Source organism: Leiobunum rupestre, chromosome 2, assembly GCF_980474605.1.
Source record: "Leiobunum rupestre chromosome 2, qqLeiRupe1.1.hap1, whole genome shotgun sequence".
NCBI classification, from domain to species: domain Eukaryota; kingdom Metazoa; phylum Arthropoda; class Arachnida; order Opiliones; family Sclerosomatidae; genus Leiobunum; species Leiobunum rupestre.
In genome coordinates, this window is record NC_143385.1 from 72,532,558 (window position 1) to 72,560,136 (window position 27,579).

A 27,579-nucleotide genomic window follows, 5' to 3' on the forward strand; every position below is an offset into this window, starting at 1 on the left:
AATTTTAAAAATTAGTCTAAAAATCAGAGAAATGTCTGGGAATTTTAAAAATTAGTCTAAAAATCAGAGAAATGTCTGGGAATTTTAAAAATTAGTCTAAAAATCAGAGAAATGTCTGGGAATTTTAAAAATTAGTCTAAAAATCAGGGAAATGTCAGGGAATTTTAAAAATTAGTCTAAAAGTCAGGAAAATGTCAGGGAATTTAATTTAGGTTGCAAATAGAAAACCTAAACTAAAATTTACGGTAAAAAATTCAAAAGTTTCGCACAAAATAAGTCAGGGAAAATGTCCGGAATTGGTCAGGGAAAACCTGGAAAAGTCAGGAAATTTGAATGTGAAAAAACTGTGACAATCCTGTTATACACTTATGGAGGTATGTAAGTGTCTATTTACATTCCATTATTTGGAACGTAATTATACGCTTATTACTACCTTGGCCAGACTGTAAATCGCATTGTAAATTGAAACAGTAGCGCCATCTGTAGGGGAGTGGAAGTTAGACTAAACCATTCTCAGTTACATAAATATGTTCTCGAGTGTGTGAACGCAGGGCTGGAAGGTAGACTCAACCGTTTTCAGAAACCTAATTAAAATTTTAAATTGTTTTTAAACCTAATTGGTTATTTATTTATCCACCAGGTGATCGTTAATCTCTGGTGTCCTGTCTACAAGGAACCTCTCTAACTTTTCTTCAACAACAACAACATTTAAAAAAAAAACCGTATGTACATTTTTTAATCTATTTTTCGCTTTGCTTTTTTTTGCTGGGCGTTCTGCACGTGCGAAATTAAAAGAGGAATAAAATAAAAAATTAAAAATTAAAACGTGCGCGCTAGAAGATTCTTTAGGTTTTAATATACATGGTGTCCACTAAAAAACGAAAAATGATAAATAACTGAACAACGTTTTTTTTTTAATTTCAAATTTCTTGGAACATTCCTCTGCAGGGGGGACATTATCTTTTTAATAATCAGCTAGGCTAATACCCAAGGCACCACATTTACTAGTGTAATATTGAATGACCTTGAACCATGTCTTCAAGGTCATTTAAAATCTATCTCGAGAACCGTTGTGTTTACGGATTTGGTTCCAATTTGAAAGTTGCTGCTCACCATATTATTAGTTCAAATTTGACCAATCAGAAGCCGATAAATTGAAGAGTAATGAATTAAGTGTTTGATAATAAAATAATCTGATTAGTTTTAATATGACTTAATCAAATAAATACTGAATAGTTTACAACGGTTCAATTATGCCACCGTCGGCTACGATATACGCTTGAGCTCGTTCAACATTTCAATTGAAATTATTCTTTCTCGCAAAACTGCAATTTCTCGCCTTCTGATTGGTCAAATTTGGTCAAACCAAAGTTATTTGAACTAATAATATGGCGAGCAACAACTTTTTAATTGGAACTAAATCCGTAAACCCAACCGTTCTCGAGATAGTTTTTGAATGACCTTGAAGACATGGTTCAAGGTCATTCTAGTAACTGTCCCCCTGCACGAAGAATGTTCCATAGAAATGTGAAATTTAAAAAAAAATTGTTTTTCAGTTATTTATAATTTTTGGTTTTTAGTGGACACCCTGTATATTTTTAAATTTATATATTTTTGACCGGGCGTTCTGCACGTGCGAAATAAACAAATATAAAAATAAAATAGGTGTTAATATTTTTGGAAGCGCGTTTCTTAAAAATGGACTACATGTTTTGTTATAGTAAGGGATTAGGTTTTCTGTTGGCGCTTTCGAGAGCGTGTGTTTGCTTAAGATAGTGGTTCTTGTCCCGCGAGGTTGCAATTCGGGATCATATATACTTCACAGTTTTTGTAAGATTTTTTCCGACGTAAAAATGAGCTGCTAATCCGAGATAGGACGTTTTTAGAAAAAAATTCCTACTTTCATGAGAACACATTTCGCCGTAAATATCGAAAGCTTTAAAGCAACTGTCGGCTCTATCATAGCCACCTGTATTATGAAATGGCCCCTGTTATTAGAGATGGCCATGAATCTATCCGATTCTTCGAAAAAGCCGGGGAAAAAGCGACTTTACTGGAGACCGTGGTGCCATCTACTAATGACAAAGGACGCTAACATTCAAAATAGCCAAATGATAACGTCGTCAGAGAGCCATTGTAGAGTGTTATATTTAGACAAATTATACTCTATTTAGTAGAATTTAAACTAAATTATATATCCGATGAAAAATATGGTTTATAATTTCTGTAATTTCAGTTATTGACCAATTTACAAACGATCCAATCAACGCGAGGTGTACCTATAAGTACCGCCTTTTGGGTCAAAATATAGCACAATTATCTTGTTTTGATGTCGACAATAGCGACATCTGTTGAAAAAATAGCTACTGGACGTCGAGCCGACACTTGCTTTGCTGCGTTGAGTTTGCAAGTTCGCTTCCCACTGATTTAAGGGGTTTTCCGGCGAGCTCTTCGGTTTCCCCTTCCATAAAAACTTGTTGAGGTTAACGGTAATAGTTAGTGTAGGGAGCTGTTGGCTCGCGTGGCTTGCAGGGCTTGCCCCCACCCTCCTACGCATTGTAACCCAGCCACCTGAATTAAAGGCTTTAAAAGTCGCTCGATGACTTAGGCCTAAGATGGTGAATTGGGTATTAGCCTAGCTGATTATTATTATTATTATTATTATTATTATTATTATTATTTAATTTAACCCGGTCACCTGTTTTAGGCATTAAAATCCGCTAGATGACTTGGGCTTAGCTGATTATTATTATTATTATTATTATTATTATTATTATTATTTAATTTAACCCGGTCACCTGTTTTAGGCATTAAAATCCGCTAGATGACTTGGGCTTAGCTGATTATTATTATTATTATTATTATTATTATTATTATTATTATTATTATTATTATTATTATTATTTAATTTAACCCGGTCACCTGTTTGATTCATTAAAAGCCGCTAGATGACTTGGGCCTAGCTGATTATTATTATTATTATTATTATTATTATTTAATATAGCCCGGTCACCTGTTTTAGGCATTAAAATCCGCTAGATGACTTGGGATTAGCTGATTATTATTATTATTATTATTATTATTATTATTATTTAATTTAACCCGGTCACCTGTTTGATTCATTAAAAGCCGCTAGATGACTTGGGCCTAGCTGATTATTATTATTATTATTATTTAATATAGCCCGGTCACCTGTTTTAGGCATTAAATGCCGCTAGATAACTTGGGCCTAGCTGATTATTATTATTATTATTATTATTATTATTGTTATTATTATTATTATTTAATTTAACCCGGTCACCTGTTTGAGGCATTAAAAGCCGATAGATGACTTGGGCCTAGCTGAGTATTATTATTTATTATTATTATTATTATTGTTCTGGTCTAGGTAGTGTTTCTGTAAACGTTTGATCTCGTAGGTTCTCAGCATTCCGAATAGGTTCTTGATAACACATATTAAGAAACGTATTTAAATTTTTCGTCGAAGGTCCGAGCAAGCTTTCCACGAAAAGATACGTTATTTAACATTCTAGTCTCATTCTAGACGAAAACCAATTATTCGCGAGATTTATAGCTCGCCGGAAAGCCCAACTTTAGCATATTCGGGGGGCGCTACGAGCTCAAAATACAATTTATTCTCTGCTCAACTCGCCGTGAAATGAAATATGGTCCTTTACGCCACGGTGTTGCTTACATATTTATCTTTTTTAAGCAGTCGCTTTTTTTAACTGTCTGGCCTTGGGGGGGTCCCCCGGGGGATCTGTCCTAACGGGATTACGTTCCGGAGACAATCGCCCATTCTTTGATTGAAATTTATGTTGACCGCTAATTTGATTTAAAAAATAAACAACAGGAGGCGCGATTTACGGAAGGTTTGGTTTTATTTCAGTTATATTCTATTTTATTTTTATCTGTTGTAAATGGAGGTGGGTGCAGGGGGGTTATTTGGAACTGGATGTCGTCGTGACGTCATGTCGCGCGACAACCCCCCCTCCTATGCCAAAGCCGAGGCTTAAGAGACGATTTGTATTGATTCCTATGGGGGACACGATGCTATTTTTTTTCTCATCTTGTACGTGCCAGGTTTAAGAGATTGGTTCGATGGTAGGGGTCATTGGTTGGTGTCACTGGTCTGGCGTCTATGTATTCGTATTTACGCCACTGTTCGGACTTACGACGTCGAAGAGTTTCGTCATTTACTATGACGTTTAGAATCGCGAATTTTGTATTCTGCTTTAAGTATTTCGTTACGTTATGCTATTGACTTTTGAGGTATTTCTTGGCCATTTATACTGGTTAAAATTTGAGGTATTTCTTGGCCATTTATACTGGTTAAAATTTGAGGTATTTCTTGGCCATTTATACTCAAATCAATTTTTGAGCATATGACCAGTTTAAGATTCTGTGATCAATTTTCGAATATTTGAACCAGGTCAAGATTTGGTTGTACAATTTTAAGTTGTGACCAGTTTAAGATTCGGTTGTACAATTAAAAGTTGTGACCAGTTTAAGATTTTGTGATCAATTTTCAATTCAGTGACCAGTTTAAGATTTGGTTGTACAATTTTAAGTTGTGACCAGTTTAAGATTTGGTTGTACAATTTTAAGTTGTGACCAGTTTAAGATTTGGTTGTACAATTTTAAGTTGTGACCAGTTTAAGATTTGGTTGTACAATTTTAAGTTGTGACCAGTTTAAGATTTTGTGATAAATTTTAAATTAGATGACTAGTTCAAAATTTATTTATCAATTTGGATTTCTGTACTTACCGAAAACGCGCGTATAATTTTAATTGTTGTAACTTAACTTTAAACGCTGCAAAACGCATCGCCACTACAACTGGATATTTCTTTATCTGTAATTTAAAGATTTCCGAGCCCATTTCGTAACCTCGTAAAATAAATCTCTCGGCTAAAAGTTTTTCTCAGATTTTTATAAAAAAAAGCTCTCGTTGGAGAAGATGTATACTGAGAAATTTCTGGTCATAAAATTCGATTTTGCCTCCCCCTCCACCCCCCTTCGTTTCTCGGGATCCCAATTGGAGTGTGGAGTGACTTTTATGGAACAGTATTTCTAGTCCGGCGCAACGTAGATGACACCCGAGTTATATTTCGATAAAGGGAAGAAATTTGATAAATTTCGTGTTTGGTTGACACCATTGGGAAAGGTAATTTGGGCCTCGGATATCTGCAAAGTAGCTCTTAGGGCGTACAGGGTTTTTCGCTTCGTCGCTGTCCGTTCTAGGAATATAGAGCCTCCTATGTAGTGGAGCTAAAGGTTAAAAACGTAATTTTTAAATGAAATTACATATTAAGAGGTAAATTAATATTCAATTAAATATAAGAGGTAAATTAATATTTAATTAAATATAAGAGATAAATTAATATTTAATTAAATATAAGAGGGAAATTAATATTTAATTAAATATAAGAGGCAAATTAATATTCAATTAAATAAAAGAGGTAAATTAATATTAAAATAAATATAATATATTAATTAATTTTAAATAAAATAAAAGAGGTAAATTATTAAATAAAATAAAAGAGGTAAATTATTAAATAAAATATAAGATATTAATTAATTTTAAATAAAATAAAAGAGGTAAATTATTAAATAAAATAAAAGAGGTAAATTATTAAATAAAATATAAGATATTAATTAATTTTAAAATAAATATAAGATATGAATTAATTTTAAATTAAATATAAGAGGTAAATTAATATTCAATTAAATATAAGAGGGAAATTAATATTCAATTAAATATAAGAGGGAAATTAATATTCAATTAAATATAAGAGGGAAATTAATATTCAATTAAATATAAGAGGGAAATTAATATTCAATTAATTATAAGAATTAAGTTAATATTAAATTAATTATAAGAATTAAATTAATATTAAATTAAGTATAAGATGTAAATTAATATTAAATTAAATATAAGAGGTAAATTAATATTAAATTAAATATAAGAAGTAAATTAATATTAAATTAAATATAAGAGGTAAATTAATATTAAATTAAATATAAGAAGTAAATTAATATTACCTTAGAAATTAAATTAATATTACCTTAGAAATTAAATTAATATTACATTAGAACTTAAATTAATATTACATTAGAAATTAAATTAATATTACAATAGAAATTAAATTAATATTACAATAGAAATTAAATTAATATTACAATAGAAATTAAATTAATATTACAATAGAAATTAAATTAATATTACATTAGAAATTAAATTAATATTACATTAGAAATTAAATTAATATTACATTAGAAATTAAATTAATATTACATTATATTTCAGAGTTAAATTAATATTCAAGTAAAATATCTTAAACGTCGAATTGATTGTTACTTTTGGCCAACTTGTTTCCTCTACTTCCTGCCTTATAAACGGGCTGACAAATGACCTTGTCTTTGTTATTAAATCGTTATTTAAAAACGGAGCTTTTTATTGACAGTGCAGTTAAAGGCGGGAGTGGCCGTTTCCAACGCCGACTTTTCGGAGTTGAAATATCGAGTTCGTCTTTATTAATACGCGCTAGACATGTTAGGGTTCCTAAAAATCTCTCGCTGGCTGGCGCTAGTAGTTCCTCTATTAGAAGTTAGCCAATCGGAACGTTTTTCTTAAGGCTGGTACAAAGTTTCGTAGCGATTTTTTTGACCCTCTTTGTGATTGATACGCACGAAGATTTCGTCTTTAACTATTTTAATATTTAATGTCCGTCGTTTTAAAAAAAAGGAGTTTTCAATGGTATTTTTTAAATTTCTAACTTAATCCATGCGTATTATAATATTAAAAAAAATTATTTGAAGTTTCAATTGGAGGATGTATTTATATAATATATATTTTTTATGTATGATAATTTTATTTTAATTTATATTAATACTATATTATAATATTAAAAGATATATATTTGAAGTTTCAATTGGAGGATGTATTTATATAATGTATAATTTTGTGGATAATAACTTTATTTTAATTTATATAAATACTATACATATAATTTTTAATAACCTATTATTTTACATTTTTTATTTTTCCATTGAAATACATTGTGATTTAGAACAAGTGATTTTTTAAAAAAAAATCATTGATTTAAATCGCAACGTATTTCAATAGAGGAATAACAAATGAAAAATAATTGGTTTTTTAAAATATTAAAATACATAGTAATTCTGAGCACACTAAAATATTAAATAGTAATTAAATTTAATTATGATTTAATTTAATTCAAGATTAGGTAACTGATAAAAGTAACATATCCGTTAATTATAAGGGAAAAGAGTTATTAATTGTAAAATATCAATCAATTTCAATAAAATAAAATAAATTTTAAATAAAACGATCGATTGATTTGATTTTTATTAAAAAAAATCAAATCAGTTAATTTTTTTTATTCCAAAAATACAATTTTTTTCGAATATTTTGTATACCACTGGTAAATATATATTGTATAATACCAGAAGTAAATGAACCGAAGTTATCAGACTGTTCTACTCCCCATTTTGGATGCGTTTTCCTTATGAAGTTACATTTTTACCTCGAATTTGAAATTTTGTGCGCTCCTAGGCCGAAGAAAAAACGTTTTTAATTTTATGAAACCATTTTTTATACATAGAAATAGCTATACCCACAATTCCCAAGTGCAATTTATCGCGTCAAAAAACGGGGATGGAAATTAGCTTTTATTCGACTCGATTTTCTCATCATTTTCATAAGGAAAACGCCCTCCGATTCTGAGCGCTATTTTGATAACTTCGGTTCATCTACTTCTGATAAACTTTATTTTCATTACTCTACAAGTCTGTTCTAAATATTAAAGATTTTATCTCCATAAATGTAGTTTTATAATTATAATTCATGGAAATATATTATTTACCACTTTCACCATTTTATACCATAAAGGTATTGTGTAATAAAACAGTTTGAAGTAAAACAACAAGTTATTACACAGCTGTCAATATCGAACTACAAAAACTGTGCATTATAAATAAATAAATTTCTCATTTTAAAGTCAAAATATACTATTTAAAAATTATGAATTTTCCCCTACACGGTTTCGAGAGATGAAAAAAATATTGAATAAATTTTATATTTAAAAGTAAAAATAATATAATATTGAACCAGAATTCTATCGATTAACGTTTGCGATAATGTACGTTAGGTGGCGCCACGAGCTCGGCTAAATTGAAATATTCGGTAAAATTCATAATGAGTAAAAATAGGTCATTTTTGTGATAAAATATTTTTAGAAATTAAAACTAAGTCAGTTTTAGAAATACCCTATTTTAAAAATCATTTTTGTAAAAAATAAAGGTCTCATTTTTATTGAAATGGTCCCTATTTGGTTCCTACTTTTCAAAATTTGGTTCCTATTTCACCCTATATCTAGCCTGAAAAATTTCCCTATTTTTTATTTTCAGATTTTGGTGGGAGCCCTGGTTTTACCCTTGTTTATAACGTTGTTTTGTATTCGATAGTTATATCGAAATTTCGTACGTGTATTATTGTACAACATAGGTATACAACTTAGGTCAACCGGCGTGCGTTTTGCGGGGAAGCCCGATACGTGCCTAAATCGAATTTTCTGTTTTCTCTTAACGTCCGATAATTTGCCGTATTATCTCGAAGGCACGGGCGCCTAATCTCTGCAAACGCGACATAGTTATCTCACTAAATTGACAAACGTGCAAATCCTAAATACGTATTACACCTTACTTATTTATCGGTATATTTTTTAAACAAAACATTGCATACAGCACAGTAAGGATATCTCATTGATCGCCATAAATATTCGATTTATAATGTTCTTGTATTTCGAAATAAACGTCCTTCACGTATGTCACCTTAGCTATGTACAAAAACTTTATTTTTTGACTGTGGTGATTCGGAAAATATAAACCAAAATGAACTGATCTTGCTTGCTTCTGAAAATAGGGTGTTTAGTATGTTCTCTGTGATTTAAATATGTTTTCTTTCGATGTGTAGGTTCTTATTGATTTTAATAGGTTTTTGGTCGTAGTTTACTTTCTATTAAAGGGTTTATCATAGGTTCTCAGTGATTTGAATACGTTTTTGGTAGTTAAATTTCTAATAAAGCGTTTTATCATAGGTTCTCAGTGATTTGAATACGTTTTTGGTAGTTTAATTTCTAATAAAGCGTTTTATCATAGGTTCTCAGTGATTTGAATACGGTTTTGGTAGTTTAATTTCTATTAAAGTGTTTTCTGGTAGGTTCTCAGCGATTTGAATACCTTTTTGGTAGTTTACTTTGTATTAAAGGGTTTATCATAGGTTCTCAGTGATTTGAATATGTTTTTGGTAGTTTAATTTCTATTAAAGGGTTTATCATAGGTTCTCAGCGATTTGAATACGTTTTTGGTAGTTTAATTTCTATTAAAGTGTTTTCTGGTAGGTTCTCAGCGATTTGAATACCTTTTTGGTAGTTTACTTTGTATTAAAGGGTTTATCATAGGTTCTCAGTGATTTGAATACGTTTTTGGTAGTTTAATTTATATTAAAGGGTTTATCATAGGTTATCAGTGATTTGAATACGTTTTTGCTAGTTTAATTTCTATTAAAGGGTTTATCATAGGTTCTCAGCGATTTGAATACGTTTTTGGTAGTTTAATTTCTATTAAAGTGTTTTATCATAGGTTCTCAGTGATTTGAATACGTTTTTGGTAGTTTCATTTCTATTAAAGGGTTTATCATAGGTTCTCAGTGATTTGAATACGTTTTTGGTAGTTTAATTTCTAATAAAGCGTTTTATCATAGGTTCTCAGTGATTTGAATACATTTTTGGTAGTTTAATTTCTAATAAAGCGTTTTATCATAGGTTCTCAGTGATTTGAATACGTTTTTGGTAGTTTCATTTCTATTAAAGGGTTTATCATAGGTTCTCAGTGATTTGAATACGTTTTTGGTAGTTTAATTTCTAATAAAGCGTTTTATCATAGGTTCTCAGTGATTTGAATACGTTTTTGGTAGTTTCATTTCTATTAAAGGGTTTATCATAGGTTCTCAGTGATTTGAATACATTTTTGGTAGTTTAATTTCTAATAAAGCGTTTTATCATAAGTTCTCAGCGATTTGAATACGTTTTTGGTAGTTTAATTTCTAATAAAGCGTTTTATCATAGGTTCTCAGTGATTTGAATACGTTTTTGGTAGTTTAATTTCTAATAAAGTGTTTTCTGGTAGGTTCTCAGCGATTTGAATACCTTTTTGGTAGTTTACTTTGTATTAAAGTGTTTTCTGGTAGGTTCTCAGTGATTTTACTACGTATTTGGTAGTAGTTTTCTTTCTATAAAAGGTTTATTTCATAAGTAAGCCCTCAGTGACTTGAATACGTTTTGATAGTAATTTTCTTTCTATTAAAGGTTTTTCTCGTAGGTTCTCACTGACATGGTAGTACGTACTACTTCTTTCCATAAACCGTTTTGACTCTTACTCTCTCGGTGACATAAATATGTTCTCGATACTTGATGCACGCTGGTCTTTGTAAAAGATAAGATAAACATGGTTTCGGTTAGTTTTTGTCAAGTATATCGGCCTAGCAGACGCCGTGACTCTTAAGAGTACTTAGACCAAGTATCTTGCTCTACTCTTTTGGCAAGGTTACAAGCTGGGGAAAAGGTCCTCCCGGTTACCCTGCATTTCTTGGCTGACATCTTGCGCGTTTCGCGTCTTTGAAGCGGAAAACCTGCGCCACAGACAGCCTTCTTCAAATGTCTTTCAAGCTGTAAACGTAAAATTGAATCTAATAATAACGATCTAACGAAATCTTGTCTACCGTCGCATTGTCGGTAAAGGTTAAAGCAGTCGGGTTCACACTAGGTCATGTTCTCGGCCGCCTATCTAACCAAGACATCTTGGAGGTAAGTTGATTTTGACACCCGTCTCTTTTTCGAAAGAGCGTTTCCGTGGTTACCCGAAAAATATAAATTTGAACACGCCTCCGAAAACGTTTGTCCTAAATATTTTTTCCCCGTTTCCATAGTAACGGAAACAATTTTTATTAAACGTCGGTTCGACGTAAAGTAGGTGTTTTTTTTAACCACAAAACAACATAATTAAGCTACATTTTGACCCAAAAGGCGATATTTATAGGTACCCCTCGTTTGTAAATTGGTCAATAAGATAAATTACAGTAATTTTAAACAATATATTTTATATGGGATATATAATTTAGGTACTAGTTGTCTAATTATAATAATTATAATTGGTTCTCTGACGACCTTATTGTTTCGTTATTTTGAATGTTAGCTTCCGTCGCCATTAATAGATGGCACCACGCTCTCCAGTAATGTCGTTTTTCCGAAGAATTGGATAGATTCATTGTCATCTCTAATAACAAGGGCCTTATCATAATACAGGTGGAAATGATAGAGCCGACAGTTGCTTTAAATAATAATAATAATAATAATTTTTCAATCGATTCCGTAGGCCTTTAATATAATATAATTCTGTACAATATTTCCTTTGACCTGGTGACAAACATTTTTGGTTTCCATAGCGACGAAAATAATTTTTACATGCTTATTTTCAATCACTTTTCGCTTTGATCTTCGTTTCCATGGTTACGGCTGAGATAAAATAGACGATAGCATAATATTTAATTAGGTCTTGTTCAACTTTTTAAAAGGTACAAAAAAAATGTCAGGACTATAACATCCTATATTCTTAGCAAAATCCCCAAAAAGTTCTATAAAGTCCTATAACTTTGATATTTTGCCCATTTGAAATCCAACCACTCTTGTTAAATTGCTAGATTTAGCTATAGGATAAATTCATATACCAAGTCATTCTAGTCTATACTTTTGTTATTGTTAACATGGTTAGCTACTAGTATATTTTGGTGATAAAATGGTTAAATAGTTTCTATTTTTTAAGTGAAAATCAAATATTTATTTCACTAAATATAGATTTTGTTTTTAAATTTATAAAGTTAGAAAATGAAATAGCATGTATAGGCCTATAAAATAATATAATTTAAAATAAATAGTCATATAAAATCCTATAATTTTAAAAAAATAGTCATATAAAATCCTATAATTTAAAAAAAAGTCATATAAAATCCTATAATTTAAAAAAATTGTCATAAAATCCTATAATTTAAAAAAATTGTCATATAAAATCCTATAATTAAAAAAAAGTCATATAAAATCCTATAATTTTGAAAAAAAAGTCATTAAGTCCTATATTTTAGAAATGTAATCCTATAAAGTCCTATATATTTTAAAATATAGTTCTATAAAATCCTATAATTTTGAAAAATAGTCCTATAAAGTCCTATATTAAAAAACCCTATAAAGTCCTATATTTTTTTAAATAAAACCCTATAAAGTCCTATATTTTTTAAAATAAAACCCTATAAAGTCCTATATTTTTTTTTAAAATAAAACCCTATAAAGTCCTATATTTTTTAAAATAAAACCCTATAAAGTCCTATATTTTTTAAAATAAAACCCTATAAAGTCCTACGTTTCAAAAATAAAATCCTATAATGTCCTATATTAAAAAAATAAAATCCTATAAAGTCCAATATTTAAAAAAATCCTATAAAGTCCATATTTAAAAAAATAAAATCCTATAAAGTCCAATATTTAAAAAATAAATCCTATTTTCCTATTAAAATAATGAAGATTTGAGTGGAGGCCTTGACAAGTTTAACAAGACACAGTTGATAAAGAGCCTCGAGCTCGAAAACTCCTATGATTTTAAAACAATCATAATAAAGGTTTTTAATTTTTAAAAATGCCACCATTTTAAATTTCCATAATTACAATTTTAACCACGGATAATAAAAAAATTTGCATATACCCAAATATAGTGCCTATTCAAAAGCCTCGAGAAATATCTTTTCGTTTCCATAGCGACGGAAAAACGTCTCCTTTTCTCGTGGTCCGAGTTACTATGACAACCCGTGGTTTGAAGTGACGGGAGCGGTTTATGGTCGAAAATTCGTTGAAGATAGTACTGTGGCTTAAGCGTTTTACGAACCTAGGGCCGAAGATCAAGATATTATATAAAGACATTAAAGTTCTATGTCCTAGTTTTCTCTTATCTCTGCCAGCGTAAAAGGGCCACTTTTTAAGGGGGATTTCACTCCTCCCTCGTAATAATCTACCGCGTAGGGCAGACCCTTAATCTTCTATTTGTTCGCTACTGTTTTTATGGTCCGGATCAAAGTTGACGCTTTTGGAAGATGTGGTCATTATTAATATTTATTTGTGTTGTTAATTTTCCGGAAAAATAAAATGTGGAAAATTTTCCACAAATCGGAAAAATAAAGAAATTGAAACATAAATTACTTTTTGAGGGTTTTTAATGTTTTTATTTTTTTATCGATATAAAATGTCTAATATCAGTAAACATACTACAAAACATTGAAAGTGTTACATTGTTAATCAGTTTAAACTAGTTTAGAGTTTTAATTTTACTTTCAGATTCGAAAAAATGAGGTGAAAATGCCGCTTTGTTTAAATTTGCAAACAAAATGGAATGAAAACTTTTTTATTTTTTTCGGAAAAATACGAAAAATTTCCGAATAAAAGGCCTCGGTTATTTTCCGAACAATTTTCCGACTTACAACACTACAAATAACAGTATAAACGTGGAGATCTTGACCACGAGAATGGTTATCTTGACCTTCAAAAAGGCACATCAGAATAAGGCTGAACGGTACTCTAATGGGGGTTAATCCCACCTTAACACCGTGTAGGGAGAACGTCCAGAAAGTGTTGTATTGTGCACAGTCTATACGTTCTACGTACACGTTTTCTGGTGCGAACTCAAACTCTGTAATATATTCTACTTGAAAGGCACCAAAGTGTCCGTGGGAAGAAATTAGCTGATAGAATCTGTTCTGAGAAGCTCGAATCTTTGTCGTAGCACGCCAGCGCCACAGGTGGCCTCCCTTTGAACTAGGCCATGCTACAGTTTGAGCATATTCTGCCTCCTAGTGTTTTCTCACGTCACTTTTTTTGTTTTGTTTTTTGGAAAATAATAAGAAACAATATGTCATTGAAACATAATCTATTTTGACGTTAAATATAATTTTATTATTATGCTATTATTTTGGTAGGAAATATTATTTTCTTCGTTATGGCAGGGTGGCGGAGTGGTTAGCACTTTCGCCTCGAAGCAAGAGCAGCTTGAATGTCTCTTAAAGGGGTTTTCCTGTCTCCATAAAAACTTGCAGGTAGTTATCTGTGATAGGGCTATTGAAATTCATTTTTAGCTGTTAAAAGGGCTGTTGCAATGCAGTTTATCAACATTTACATATTATTATACTTACACTATTATTTAATTCAATAAAATAATTAAAATGTAGAATTAATCCTGAATAGTGAAAACTCGGAACAACTCCTTCTGCGTTGAGTTTGCCAGTTCTCTCCCTACTTCTTTAAGGGGGTTTCCCCCGAGCTCTTTGGTTTCCCCTTCCATAAAAACCTGTGGAGGTTAACGGTAATAGTTAGTGTAGGGAGCTGTTGGCTCGCGTGGCATGAAGGGCTTGCCACCACTCACCTACGAATTGTAACCCGGCCACCCGAATTAATGGCTTCAAAAGTCGCTTGATGACTTAGGTGGTGCCTTGGGTATTAGCCTAGCTGATAATAATCAGTTGGGCTAATACCCAAGTCATCTAGCGACGTTTAATGTTATCTAGGAGCAACAAACACAACACCCCACACAAGGAGGACGCAGCCCTTTAAAAGTCGTGCATTTTCTTGTGTACAATTTTCATTGGATAGACGCCTTAGCCCCTGCTGCCGCCGGAAGGGGAAAATTCGAAATTTCCCCCGCCCGTAAAACGTTCAGCGTAAACGCTCGTCCAATGAAATTTGTACACAACACTGCGTTAGCGTGTTTAAAGGCTAGCTGCGTTCTCCTTGTGTTTGTTGCTCCTATATGCCATTAACGGCCGGGTTAAACGACGTAGGTGGGTGGTGGCAAGTTGTTCATGCCACGCCAGCTAACAGCTACCTACACTTACTATTACCGTTTTTATGGAACGGTGAAGCCCCTTTAACTTGCTAACACTTCCCCACTCCACTACAGTTTAAATTTCATTATTTTTATGTATTATTATTCAGTAGCGTAAATCCCGCCCCCTTCTCGACTCCTCAGCTATTTTACATAGTTTGAACCCCTCGCTTGAAGGAATTTTGGCTACGCCACTGCTATTATTTTTATATTATACTAATATATAATATTTCTTAAAATTATAAAGTAAAATAAATCAAATTTAATTATCTCATAAACTAAACGAATCAAGTCTATTTTTCGAAAATAAAAATTTTATTTCCTCTTCAAAAAGAAATTTTTATTTATTTGACAAATTGAAATTCGACCACTTTTTTTGGTAACAAAATAGAACCATAGTTGTTCCCAAGATTCCATATAAGGCCCCGAAAGTTCCCTCGAAAAATAAGTCTAAATGGGCGCAAAAAGTAGTCTTTGAAAAGGAGTGATTATTCTACCCACCAGGGTGCGCCTCGCGCTCTCGCTCGTATTGGGAACATTGGCAGGGGGGCTTAAACACCGTCTTGTATAGCCTCCTCCCCCCGCCGCAAAAAATTCAATGTTCCCAAGTTAAATCGAACTTCGATCGAAAGGCACTAAGAGGGTAAAATCTACGCGCTATGTTTTAAGCCGATCGAACTACCTTACATGGTCCGCTATTCGATAATCCTTCTTGCCTATGCGGGTACCAGACTTTCAAAAAGGGGGGGTCGCTAAAACCCCCACCACTATCTCTCCACTGACTCCACCGAAGAAGAGTCTCGAAAAATCCCCACCAGAGGGCGTTCAAGTGTGCAATTATTGCGCAGACCTCTTTCACGAACGGCTGACTTTCGGTAGATAAGAGGTCTTTTTTCTCTTTCTCGGCGTCGTCAGCGCGGACCGAGAAGAACCTGATACAGCGCGGACCGAAAAGAACCCCCTGATACAGCGCGGACTTAGAAGAACCACCATCGCCGCCGAGAGAGAGAGAGTCAGACTGCGCGGGCGCTTTTTCCAATCGAGGAGCTCAGACTTTTCGTATTGAAAGTTTCCGTTGAAAGATTAGGAGTTCGTTTTAACCCCCGAGTTTTCCCCGTAATTAGGGGCTTTATCCCCCCAGCCACACCCGTCCGGAGGACTAAACCCCACCCACCCGCATTCCTGATTGGCCGTTTGTTGGGTTGTACGGCGCGGGGCTAATTGACGCCTCAGTCGTGAAGTAATTAGTCGAAAGCTAATCAGAGCCAACGAGGGGGGTGTGCAGGGGCTTAAGCCCCCCCCATGCCACTCTTAGAAGAGTACACTCGCGTTTTAATGGTTTTATTGTTCTCCGGGTTATTTTTCTTCCCCGGGCCGTCCCGAGTGGTTGTTGTTTCGGTTTCGTTGAGTCGCTTTGTTTATCGGATTAGGCTAGCCCACTTATTACCCGTTTAACTCGCTTCGATTTTCGATAATTACCGAAACCACCTCGCCCCTATTCATTGCTTTTCTGCGTGCTTACACATTTTGCAGGGTTGCCACGGTACCTGGAAAACCGGGAATTCCTGGAAAAGTCGGGGAATTTTAATAATAATAATAATCTACTTTTTATTTACCCTGCTTAACCAAAATAACAATATAAATTGACAAAAATCACGATATAAATTGACAAAAATCACGATATAAATTGACAAAAATCACGATATAAATTGACAAAAATCACGATATAAATTGACAAAAATCACGATATAAATTGACAAAAATCACGATATAAATTGACAAAAATCACGATATAAATTGACAAAAATCACAATATAAATTGACAAAAATCACGATATAAATTGACAAAAATCACAATATAAATTGACAAAAATCACAATATAAATTGACAAAAATCACAATATAAATTGACAAAAATCACAATATAAATTGACAAAAATCACAATATAAATTGACAAAGGTCACAGTATAAATTGACAAAAATCACGATATAAATTGACAAAAATCACGATATAAATTGACAAAAATCACAATATAAATTGACAAAAATCACGATATAAATTGACAAAAATCACGATATAAATTGACAAAAATCACAATATAAATTGACAAAAATCATAATATAAATTGACAAAAATCACAATATAAATTGACAAATAACCCCTATGAATGGACAAGAATAACCCCTATGGATTGACAATTTAATAATCCTATAAATTGACAAAAATATTCCTATAAATTGCGAAAAATAACCCTAGAAATTGACGAAAATATTCCAAGATTGTATATAAATTTTTGTCAGGACTCGCTGCGAAACACGTGTTTACTTGACGTATAATTATCAAAATCCGTTTTTATCGATTGAGAGCTTCAGTGAGAACGGGCGATGAATTTTCTCAGCAGGGAGCCTTATGGCGATGCTGAAGGGATTGTTGGAAGATGGAAAAGAGATGTAGCTCTCGCATCCGGCTTTCGGGGTTGGGGTCATCGGTGCCTTTTTGATTTTGAGGGGGATTTGCGGGCGAGAACAGGACGCGAGTGTCCTATCTCTTCCAACTCCCGCTAAGCCTTTTTCTCTGTTCTCCAACCAAAAAGAAACGTTATCTAGTCTTCGTTGGAGGGTGAAATCTACTGTTTTATCTACAGCCTTCTTTCGTTTCCTTTCAAAGGTCGTTGGGATGAGACAAATCTTTTATACAGGAAATTATAAATAACTAAAAAACAGGAAATTATAAATAACTAAAAAACAGGAAATTATAAATAATTAAAAAAACAGGAAATTATAAATAACTAAAAAACAGGAAATTATAAATAACTAAAAAACAGGAAATTATAAATAATTAAAAAAACAGGAAATTATAAATAACTAAAAAACAAGAAATTATAAATAACTAAAAAAACAGGAAATTATAAATAACTAAATAACAGGAAATTATAAATAACTAAAAAAACAGGAAATTATAAATAACTAAAAAACAGGAAATTATAAATAACTAAAAAACAGGAAATTATAAATAACTAAAAAACAGGAAATTATAAATAACTAAAAAACGAGGAAATTATAAATAACTAAAAAACCAGGAAATTATAAATAACTAAAAAACAGGAAATTATAAATAACTAAAAACAGGAAATTATAAATAACTAAAAAACAGGAAATTAAAAATAACTAAAAAACAGGAAATTAAAATAACTAAAAAACCAGGAAATTATAAATAACTAAAAAACAGGAAATTATAAATAACTAAAAAACAGGAAATTCTAAATAATTAAAAAAACAGGAAATTATAAATAACTAAAAACAGGAAATTATAAATAACTAAAAAACAGGAAATTCTAAATAATTAAAAAAACAGGAAATTATAAATAACTAAAAAACAGGAAATTATAAATAACTAAAAAACAGGAAATTATAAATAATTAAAAAAACAGGAAATTATAAATAACTAAAAAACAGGAAATTATAAATAACTAAAAAAACCAGGAAATTATAAATAACTAAAAAAACCAGGAAATTATAAATAACTAAAAAACAGGAAATTATAAATAACTAAAAAACAGGATATTAAAAATAACTAAAAAACAGGAAATTAAAATAACTAAAAAACCAGGAAATTATAAATAACTAAAAAACAGGAAATTATAAATAACTAAAAAACATTAAATTTTAAATAACTAAAAAATTAAAAATAATAAATAACTAAACAAATTTAAAATAATAAATAACTAAAAAAATTAAAAATTATAAATAACTGAAAAACTTTTTTAAAAAAAAACCTTAAAATTTCTATGGAACATACCTCGTGCAAGGGGACATTAACTAGCGTAAAATATAATGACGTTGCACCATGTCTGCAAGGTCCGAGGGGCAGGTCACTTCCATTTTGGGTGCGTCTTAATCATAGTAAAATTATTAAATCAGGGTAATCGTGATTAAATCAGGGTAATCAAGATGAAAAAAATCTAATCAAGGTTAGAAAATCTAATCACGGTTTAAACGAGATTTAATCATTCTAATCATGATCTAATCTTTTTAATCAGGATTTAATCATTTAAACGAGATTTAATCATTCTAATCATGATATAATCTTTTTAATTTGGATTTAATCATTTTAAATAGATTTATCATTTTAATCAGATTTATAATTTAATCATGATTAAATCAGATTTAAACATTCTAATCATGATTAAACGTGATTTAATCAACTTAATCGTGATTAAATTGAATTTAATCAACTTAATCGTGATTAAATTGAATTTAATCAAAATAATCACGATTAAATCGGATTTAATCTTTTAAGGGGTGCGTCGTTAATCAAGGAAGTGACCTGCCCCTCGGCAAGGTCATTCAAAAACTATCTCGAGAACCGTTGGGTTTACGGATTTGGCTCCCAATTATTAAGTTGTTGCTCGCCATATTATTAGTTCAAATAACTTTGGTTTGACCAAATTTGACCAATCGGAAGCCGAGAAATTTATTATCAAACACTGAGTTCATTAACCTTCAATTTCAATCAGGTAAAAGTCAGGGAATTTTTAAAAATAATCTTAAATCAGGGAAATTTCAGGCAATTTCATTTCGGTTGCCAATAGGAAACTTTTACTAAAATATAGGTAAAAATTATATATTTTCCTGTAATTTTAAAGACATTTTTCCTATATTTCCCTGTAATTTTAAAGACATTTTCCCTATATTTCCCTGTAATTTAAAAGAAATTTATCCTATATTTTCCTGTAATTTTAAAGAAATTTATCCTATATTTTCCTGTAATTTTAAAGAAATTTATCCTATATTTTCCTGTAATTTTAAAGAAATTTATCCTATATTTTCCTGTAATTTTAAAGAAATTATCCTATATTTTCCTGTAATTTTAAAGAAATTTATCCTATATTTTCCTGTAATTTTAAAGAAATTTATCCTATATTTTCCTGTAATTTTAAAGAAATTTATCCTATATTTTCCTGTAATTTTAAAGAAATTTATCCTATATTTTCCTGTAATTTTAAAGAAATTTATCCTATATTTTCCTGTAATTTTAAAGAAATTTATCCTATATTTTCCTGTAATTTTAAAGAAATTTATCCTATATTTTCCTGTAATTTTAAAGAAATTTATCCTATATTTTCCTGTAATTTTAAAGAAATTTATCCTATATTTTCCTGTAATTTTAAAGAAATTTATCCTATATTTTCCTGTAATTTTAAAGAAATTTATCCTATATTTTCCTGTAATTTTAAAGAAATTTATCCTATATTTTCCTGTAATTTTAAAGAAATTTATCCTATATTTTCCTGTAATTTTAAAGAAATTATCCTATATTTTCCTGTAATTTTAAAGAAATTTATCCTATATATTTCCTGTAATTTTAAAGAAATTTATCCTATATTTTCCTGTAATTTTAAAGAAATTTATCCTATATTTTCCTGTAATTTTAAAGAAATTATCCTATATTTTCCTGTAATTTTAAAGAAATTTATCCTATATTTTCCTGTAATTTTAAAGAAATTTATCCTATATTTTGCCACAAAGTTATCCTATAAAATCCTATAAATCGACTAAAAATTTCCTATTTTTGAGTTTTCTGTGGTCAATAAAAAATTTGAGTGCCGCGATAACGTAAACCATATTTTAAATTAATCTTTATTAAATTCAATTATTTATTAACAATAAAATTTAATTGCGTTTTCTATTAGTTGATTTAGAAAGGACAATATAGAAAAGTAAACGTTTCTTCAATATCTCATAAAAACCTTTCGAAACATTTATTGTATTTTTTCTATTTGGCAAAGTTTAAAAATATTTGTAAAGGGTGGAGATTTATATATATTTTATGAAAAGGCTTGTTCCCCTCTAAAAGTTTACTATATTTTCTTTTATTAAGTTAACCCTTTTTATGAGCGTTAAAAACGAGGAAAGGCTGACGCCTTTTAGGTTCTTTTGAATCGCAGCACTACACGAGTGCAACACTCAAAAGCCAACTGGCTAGGGGCGACGATTTCATTTTTATTCGTTTTTTTTCTGATATAGAAGTTTTTTGGCGCGTTTACGTAAAAGATGGCTTCAGGCTCAAAAAGGGTTTGTATTTGGCCTTTTTGGCGGTTACCATGGAGATAGTTTTCTATTGAATCCTATGTGCTATTTGGTTTTTAATACGAATATTTTTTTTATCAGCTTGAAAGTGGTTTGTGTTTGGGTTTACGAATTAATTAATTAATAACTAATGTAAAATGTGTGGAAATTATTGATATTTATTCGGGGGCTGTTTGATTTAAATCACGACTTCATCGTACGAAAAACATGTTCTTATATTTCTTTAAGATTTTAAATTTTCAAATTCGAATTAATGTCACTATGTTTTTTTATGCATCATATGCGAACGGAACCACGTATTAGGTTCTATTGTTAATTTCCTAATTCGTCGTCATAGTAACCAAAAAAATAGCCCACTGACATATTAATTTCTATCATATGTGAACGCAACCTCGTTTTAGATTATCTTTTGAATTTCGTGAATCGTCGTCATAGCAACCTAAATATGTAACCCACAGAAGTATTAATTTATATCATGTGTGAACGCAACCTCGTTTTAGATTATCTTTTGAATATCGTAAACGGTCGTCATAGCAACCTAAAGAACCCAATTCCGGTGCGAACGGAACCTCTTATAAGATTATCTTTTGAATTTCTTGAATCGTTGTCATAGCAACCTAACAGAAGTAACCGAATGACGTATGATTTTATACAAGATGCGAACGTAACCACGTGATATGACATTCTATCGTGAATTTCTTTTAGAATACTATAAGTCGTTGTCATAGCAACCTAAAGAAGTAACCACCGTCCGTAATATTGTGAATCAGAGATGCGAACGGAACCCCATATTAGATTTCTCCGGGATGAAATTAGTTGTTATTCGTCCCGCTAGAGGGAGACAGTGTCTTCGGCGTGGATGGCAAGCGAAGTGCTACGCTTTGATAGACGCGGCTCTCCCCGGCTGTCTGTTGAAGAACGACCTCCGCTTCGTTGATTATTGTTCAAGACTACGCCACCGTATTTGGCGCCCCCCAGTGCCGAGTTTTGACGTCTCCCTCGCGCGGGCCCCTTCGAGAACCTCTTTCCCGTCATGACTCGCTCTTCTAATGAGAAGTCTTCATAAGGTCTCGGCTCATCTCTCGTCAATAGTGGCGCCCCCCGGTGGACGGGATGAGAAGTAAATCGAGACGTCTCGCCGTTAGAGGGCGGGTCTCGTCGACACCCCAGCGCCACCTACCGACGCTTTAATTCGCGTTTTGTACGACTGTAAAGCGGTTCTAAACCGTGTCTGCGATGACGTCATCGGTACGCTTAAGCAAATATACCGAATATATTTTTAATAAGCGCCCTCTCGTTTTGGGGAAGATAATTAAAATGGGCAGGAACCTCAATATTACGTTTTATGTTTCTTAATACGGAATCCTGTTGAATGCACGCGATTTTAATAAAGGGACTTATTTTGTTGCGCCTTTAACTTAATTAACGTTACGTATATTTTTGAATAATGTTTTTAATCTTGGTTCCTTTAATGTGTAAGGCTGAAATTTAGCAAATTGGAGGAAAATATGACCGGCTTTAAATTCTTTAATTTGGAATAATAAATTGTCACTTGAAAACTTTTATTGACCAAAAATAGTCGTAATTTCAAAACAATTGCCTAATAGATATTTTTATAAAACAACGTGGCCTTCTTGTTTAAATGTTGCTCTTAGGTCACAAGTCTCTTTCTTTGAAGGCCGACTACATAATAGAGATATTTCACTTGTATAGGGGTCTACGTCACCAATCCTTTTCGTTTTGAGAAACCCGCTCAAAATGGCGACCATTACACTGCCAAAGCTAGGGAAAGCAGACGACGTGAAATATCTCTATAGAGGTCGGCGTTCGATTAACTTTTATCCATGGATAAAATAAGTTCGGCGATATTTAAATAATATTTATTTAAATAACCAATATTTGAATAATAATTATAAAATGTTTAAATAAACGAAAGTGGATAAACCTATTATTTAAACAAAACAAACAATTATTTAAATAAATACCATTTTAATTCAAATAAATGCTTGGTTGCGTAAAAAACATAATTAAATAAGTTAAAATTATATTCTTTTTACCAACTTTAGTTAAATAAATCGGAAATTTTGTGGATAATGAATAAACAATTTCGAGCACTTCTACATAAATCTTCGGTTTACTCTGTCTTTCACTGGAAGTCGGCTGACAGCATGGCACACGTGTATTGCAGTCAGCCGACTACCAGTGAAAGACAGAGTAAACCAAATTCCAAAAATATCTGGTCACATGAAACGCTTCAATTGGCTCTAGTAGACCAAAAATATCTGGTCACATGAAACGCTTCAATTGGCTCTAGTAGACCAAAAATATCTGATCACATGAAACGTTTCAATTGGCTCTAGTAGACCAAAAATATCTGGTCACATGAAACGCTTCAATTGGCTCTAGTAGACCAAAAATATCTGATCACATGAAACGTTTCAATTGGCTCTAGTAGAACAAAAATAGAACCATATTAAAAAATATCTGGTCACATCTAAAGAAACTGATCAAAAATAGAGAAAAAATTACCGCTTGTAATATTCACAGAAACTGGTCAAAATAGAACAAAAATTACCGCTCGAAAATTACCACTCGAAATGGTAAAAAATAGAGCAAACATTACCGCTCGAAAATGTCACATAAATTGGTCAAAAATGGAGCAAAAATTACCGCTCGAAAATGTCACCTAAATTGGTCAAAAATAGAGCAAAAATTACCGCTTGAAATAGTCACAGAAACTGGTCAAAAATAGAGCAAACATTACCGCTCGAAAATTACCACAGAAACCGGTCAAAAATAGAGCAAAAATGACCGCTCGAAATGGTCACAGAAACTGGTCAAAATAGAAAAGCTAAACCCAACAAAATAATTATGACATGAAATTGATATACCTAGCAGTCTCTCTAAATGCATATCTGATTTTGGAAATGACCGTGCACGTTGCTGCGGCTCAATACGCGATGCTTGGAATTTCGATCCAAATTACCGCCAGGGCCCAGACGCCGTATCTTTGTATCAGATCTCCGGGTTGGCTTTTTTTGCTTCCAGGAAAGAGTAATGTTAAAAACATAAGGCGCGACTTCAATCGGAAAAGGCCGATGGGGCATTTTTTGGGCGAAAATAACTTCGTGCCTCGAATACAGATGGCGGCACTGGTTCCGTGAAATCGACCCTTACGAGTTTCCTCTCTTTTGCCGAAAAAGTATCGCGTAATATAGCATTTTCCTCTTCTGGGAATAAATCTGAGAGAGGAGCCCACAAGCCCCCCTCCGATTGGTAAGCAATCTCAAAATGTTGACTCTTTGGGAACTGTTTCCGTCCCTGGGCTCATGATTGGTAGGACACTCCTCTCACCCTCGCCCTGCAAAAGAAAATGGGGGAAAAGTGAAGGGAAATATTTGAAATTCCAAAAATATTGGAACCTATTTAAGCTACTGAGAATAGTACGTGTTCGACAATCTTACGGAAACGAGAAGTACTACATCGGCCACGCCCCCCGTCCCGAAAAAAAATCGGGGAAAAGTGAAGGAAAATATTTGAAATTCCAAAAATATTGGAACCGAGAGTAGTACGAACTCGACAAGCAAAAGAGAAGTACTACATAGACCACGCCCCCACCAAACACATCCTGAATAACAAAATAACGAAGTGCGTGCATAAAAAGAAAAAATGTATTTAGGTTATTTGCATAAGCCTGGAAATTACAATGAAAAATCTCTGAAAAAAAACAGGAATATCAGGAGAAAATCTCTGAAAAAAAAAGGAATAACTGGACTAAAGTTAGAAATTTCCGTGATAAATCACTGAATAAACCTAGGAAAAGCTGGAGGAGATCTCTGAAATTTTTTAATATCAGGGAAACATTGCTTATAAAACCTAAAATTATAGTACAAAACTGGAATTATCACTGGGAAAATCTTGAAATATCAGAGAAAATCTCTGAAAAGATCAGGAAATTTCAGAGACAAGTGTCAGAAAAAAGCTGGAAATATCAAGGGATTATCTCTGAAAAATCCTGGATATATCAGATAACCTTCTCTGTAAAATCCGGTTAATATCACCAGTGCATTTTTATTTTAAAACGCGCTCCGTTATTTCGATTGCAAACACCATTCCGATAGAATTTCGAATCGTATGTAATTTTGTCGCTGGCTCCTGTATATTTTAATAATACATAGAAGGTGACTAGGCGAGGTTCCCATGACGACGGATATCGCTCTAGTATTAATTAAATACAAATATTTTCCCTGTAAATCCGCAGCGGGCAGGGGTCCCCGCTCCCGCCATCTTTCGGTATAAATCGACAATTTGTTTGCCCTTGTTATTTGGCCAAGCTGCGATTTGCTTTGGCATCCCCTGACATCGCCGATTCTCCGCTCGACTCGCAGCTGTGACGCCCCGATCTTCATCTTTCGCTCGTTTGCCAATCCCTTTACAAAGGCAAAGACTATTTTCCTACTCCTTCATTTTATTACGGGCCGATTTGCAACTCCGCGTGTCAAACATAGATGGCGCTTTTTCCTACACGCAGACTTTTGTTTTTGAACAAAAGATATGATTGGGTGAAAATAGCTTTTGTGATGATTGCTTATATGAGAAATCAGAGGTGTCCGATAGACCCAGTCTATAGATTTAGTTGGATTTAGTGAGTTGACTGCCACCAATTTCATTGATAATTTGAGTGCAGTGGTAAACTAAAGTTTAAATTAATCTTCAATAAATTAAATTATTAATCTATTAATCTTCAATAAATTAAATTATTAATCTATTAATCTGCAATAAATTAAATTATTAATCTATTAATCTGCAATAAATTAAATTATTAATCTATTAATTTGCAATAAATTAAATTATTAATCTATTAATCTGCAATAAATTAAATTATAAATCTATTAATCTGCAATAAAATATATTGATCTATTAATCTGCAATAAATTAAATTATTAATCTATTAATCTGCGAGAAAATATAATCTATTAATCTGCAATAAATTAAATTATTAATCGGCAATAAATTAAATTATTAATCGGCAATAAATTAAATTATTAATCGGCAATAAATTAAATTATTAATCGGCAATAAATTAAATTATTAATCGGCAATAAATTAAATTATTAATCTGCAATAAATTAAATATTTAATTTGCAAAAAAATTAATTATTATTCTGCAATGAATTAAATTATTAATTTGAAATAAATTAAATTATTTATCTGCAATAAATTAAATTATTAATCTATTAATCTTCAATTCAATAAATAATATTATATTAATCTTCAATTCAATAAGTTAAATTATTCTTTTAATCTTCAATTCAATAAAAATTTAATTATTAATATTTTACTCTGAAATAAATTTAATTAATAATCTATGAATCTGCAATAAAGTTAATTATTAATCTGTCTGAATTAAATTTAATTATTAATCTGCATTAAATTTAATTATTAGTTTGCATTAAATTTAATTATTAATCTGGCTGCATTAAATTTAATTATTAACCTGTCTGCATTAAATTTAATTATTAGTCTGCATTAAATTTATTTATTAATCTGCATTAAATTATTAATATGCAATAATTTTAATTATTAGTCTGAAATAAATTTAATCGTAAATTAAAAATTGAATTTAATTGAGGCTGCTCTGAATTGACATTTTCGTAAATATATTGACGTGGTGATTTAATTAAGTAATTTTTAAGTAGATATACATTATTGATCGAACGTCATTTGTAGGTAGAAGTATTCATAATAATAATATAAGTCCTTCATAGTTCTATCTCATAATAATTCGTAAAATATTTAAAATTTTATTTAAATACTAAATTAACAAAGCCCCTTCAAAGCTTATAGAAACTGACAACAGAAGTCGTGTCATTCACTGTTTTAAGATAATTTACTTCAAGGTAGCGTATAATAACATAACGATCAGTCCCTTTGAATATTCGTAAAATCGTCTGCTAACATTAGCCGCGACTAGCTTGTAACGTAACTAGCGGTAGCTACACCCTAGTGGCGGAAATAGGAAATTAGGTGATCCACCATAAATATAGACCTTTAATTTTGTATTTTCCAATATTCTCCCTCCCTCACGTTTTCCAATAGGCTCTTTTAATATGATCCGCCACTACTATAAAACATCCATCAAAGAGCTGTCCACTTCTTGACCAGCTTAACTGGACAGTACGTCTCGAAGCCGCTGACCACTCTCGAAAGAATGTCTAGTTCCGTTGTCGCGATATGCTTGAATTCTTATTGACTGTTTCGGGCTTGTTTGGTCCAGTCCGTGTTCATTTTTTTTGGCGTGACCTTATTCAGGGTGACCACAGTTCCTATATTTCCTATTTTTTCCTATAATTTCACGTCTTTCCTTTTTCTCCTGTAATTTCATTAAATTTCCTATAATACCCTATATTTGAAACGTCTGAAGAAATTAAAATAGTCTTCATATTGTCCTAGTTTTTAAAGATGCTTATTACCAACACTGTTCGCCGA

The 27,579-nt window shown here is 31.5% G+C and overlaps 1 protein-coding gene across 5 annotated transcripts in view; it reads left to right on the plus strand.

Moving 5' to 3' along the window:
* The window catches only part of LOC149958979 (CUGBP Elav-like family member 1), a 570,682-nt gene that overhangs the window by 28,642 nt on the left and 514,461 nt on the right, over positions 1-27,579 (plus strand). For 4 of the 5 annotated variants that reach the window (XM_090166351.1, XM_090166352.1, XM_090166353.1 and 1 more), the window contains exon 2: positions 641-722. Coding sequence is in view for 1 of the 5 variants with exons in the window: in XM_090166350.1 (XP_090022476.1) it covers positions 10,851-10,888 (38 nt within the window). In the remaining 4 variants the exon portion in view is untranslated. Of the gene's footprint in view, positions 1-640; positions 723-10,804; positions 10,889-27,579 lie in introns of those variants that run through there. The other variant, XM_090166350.1, reaches the window with a different exon arrangement.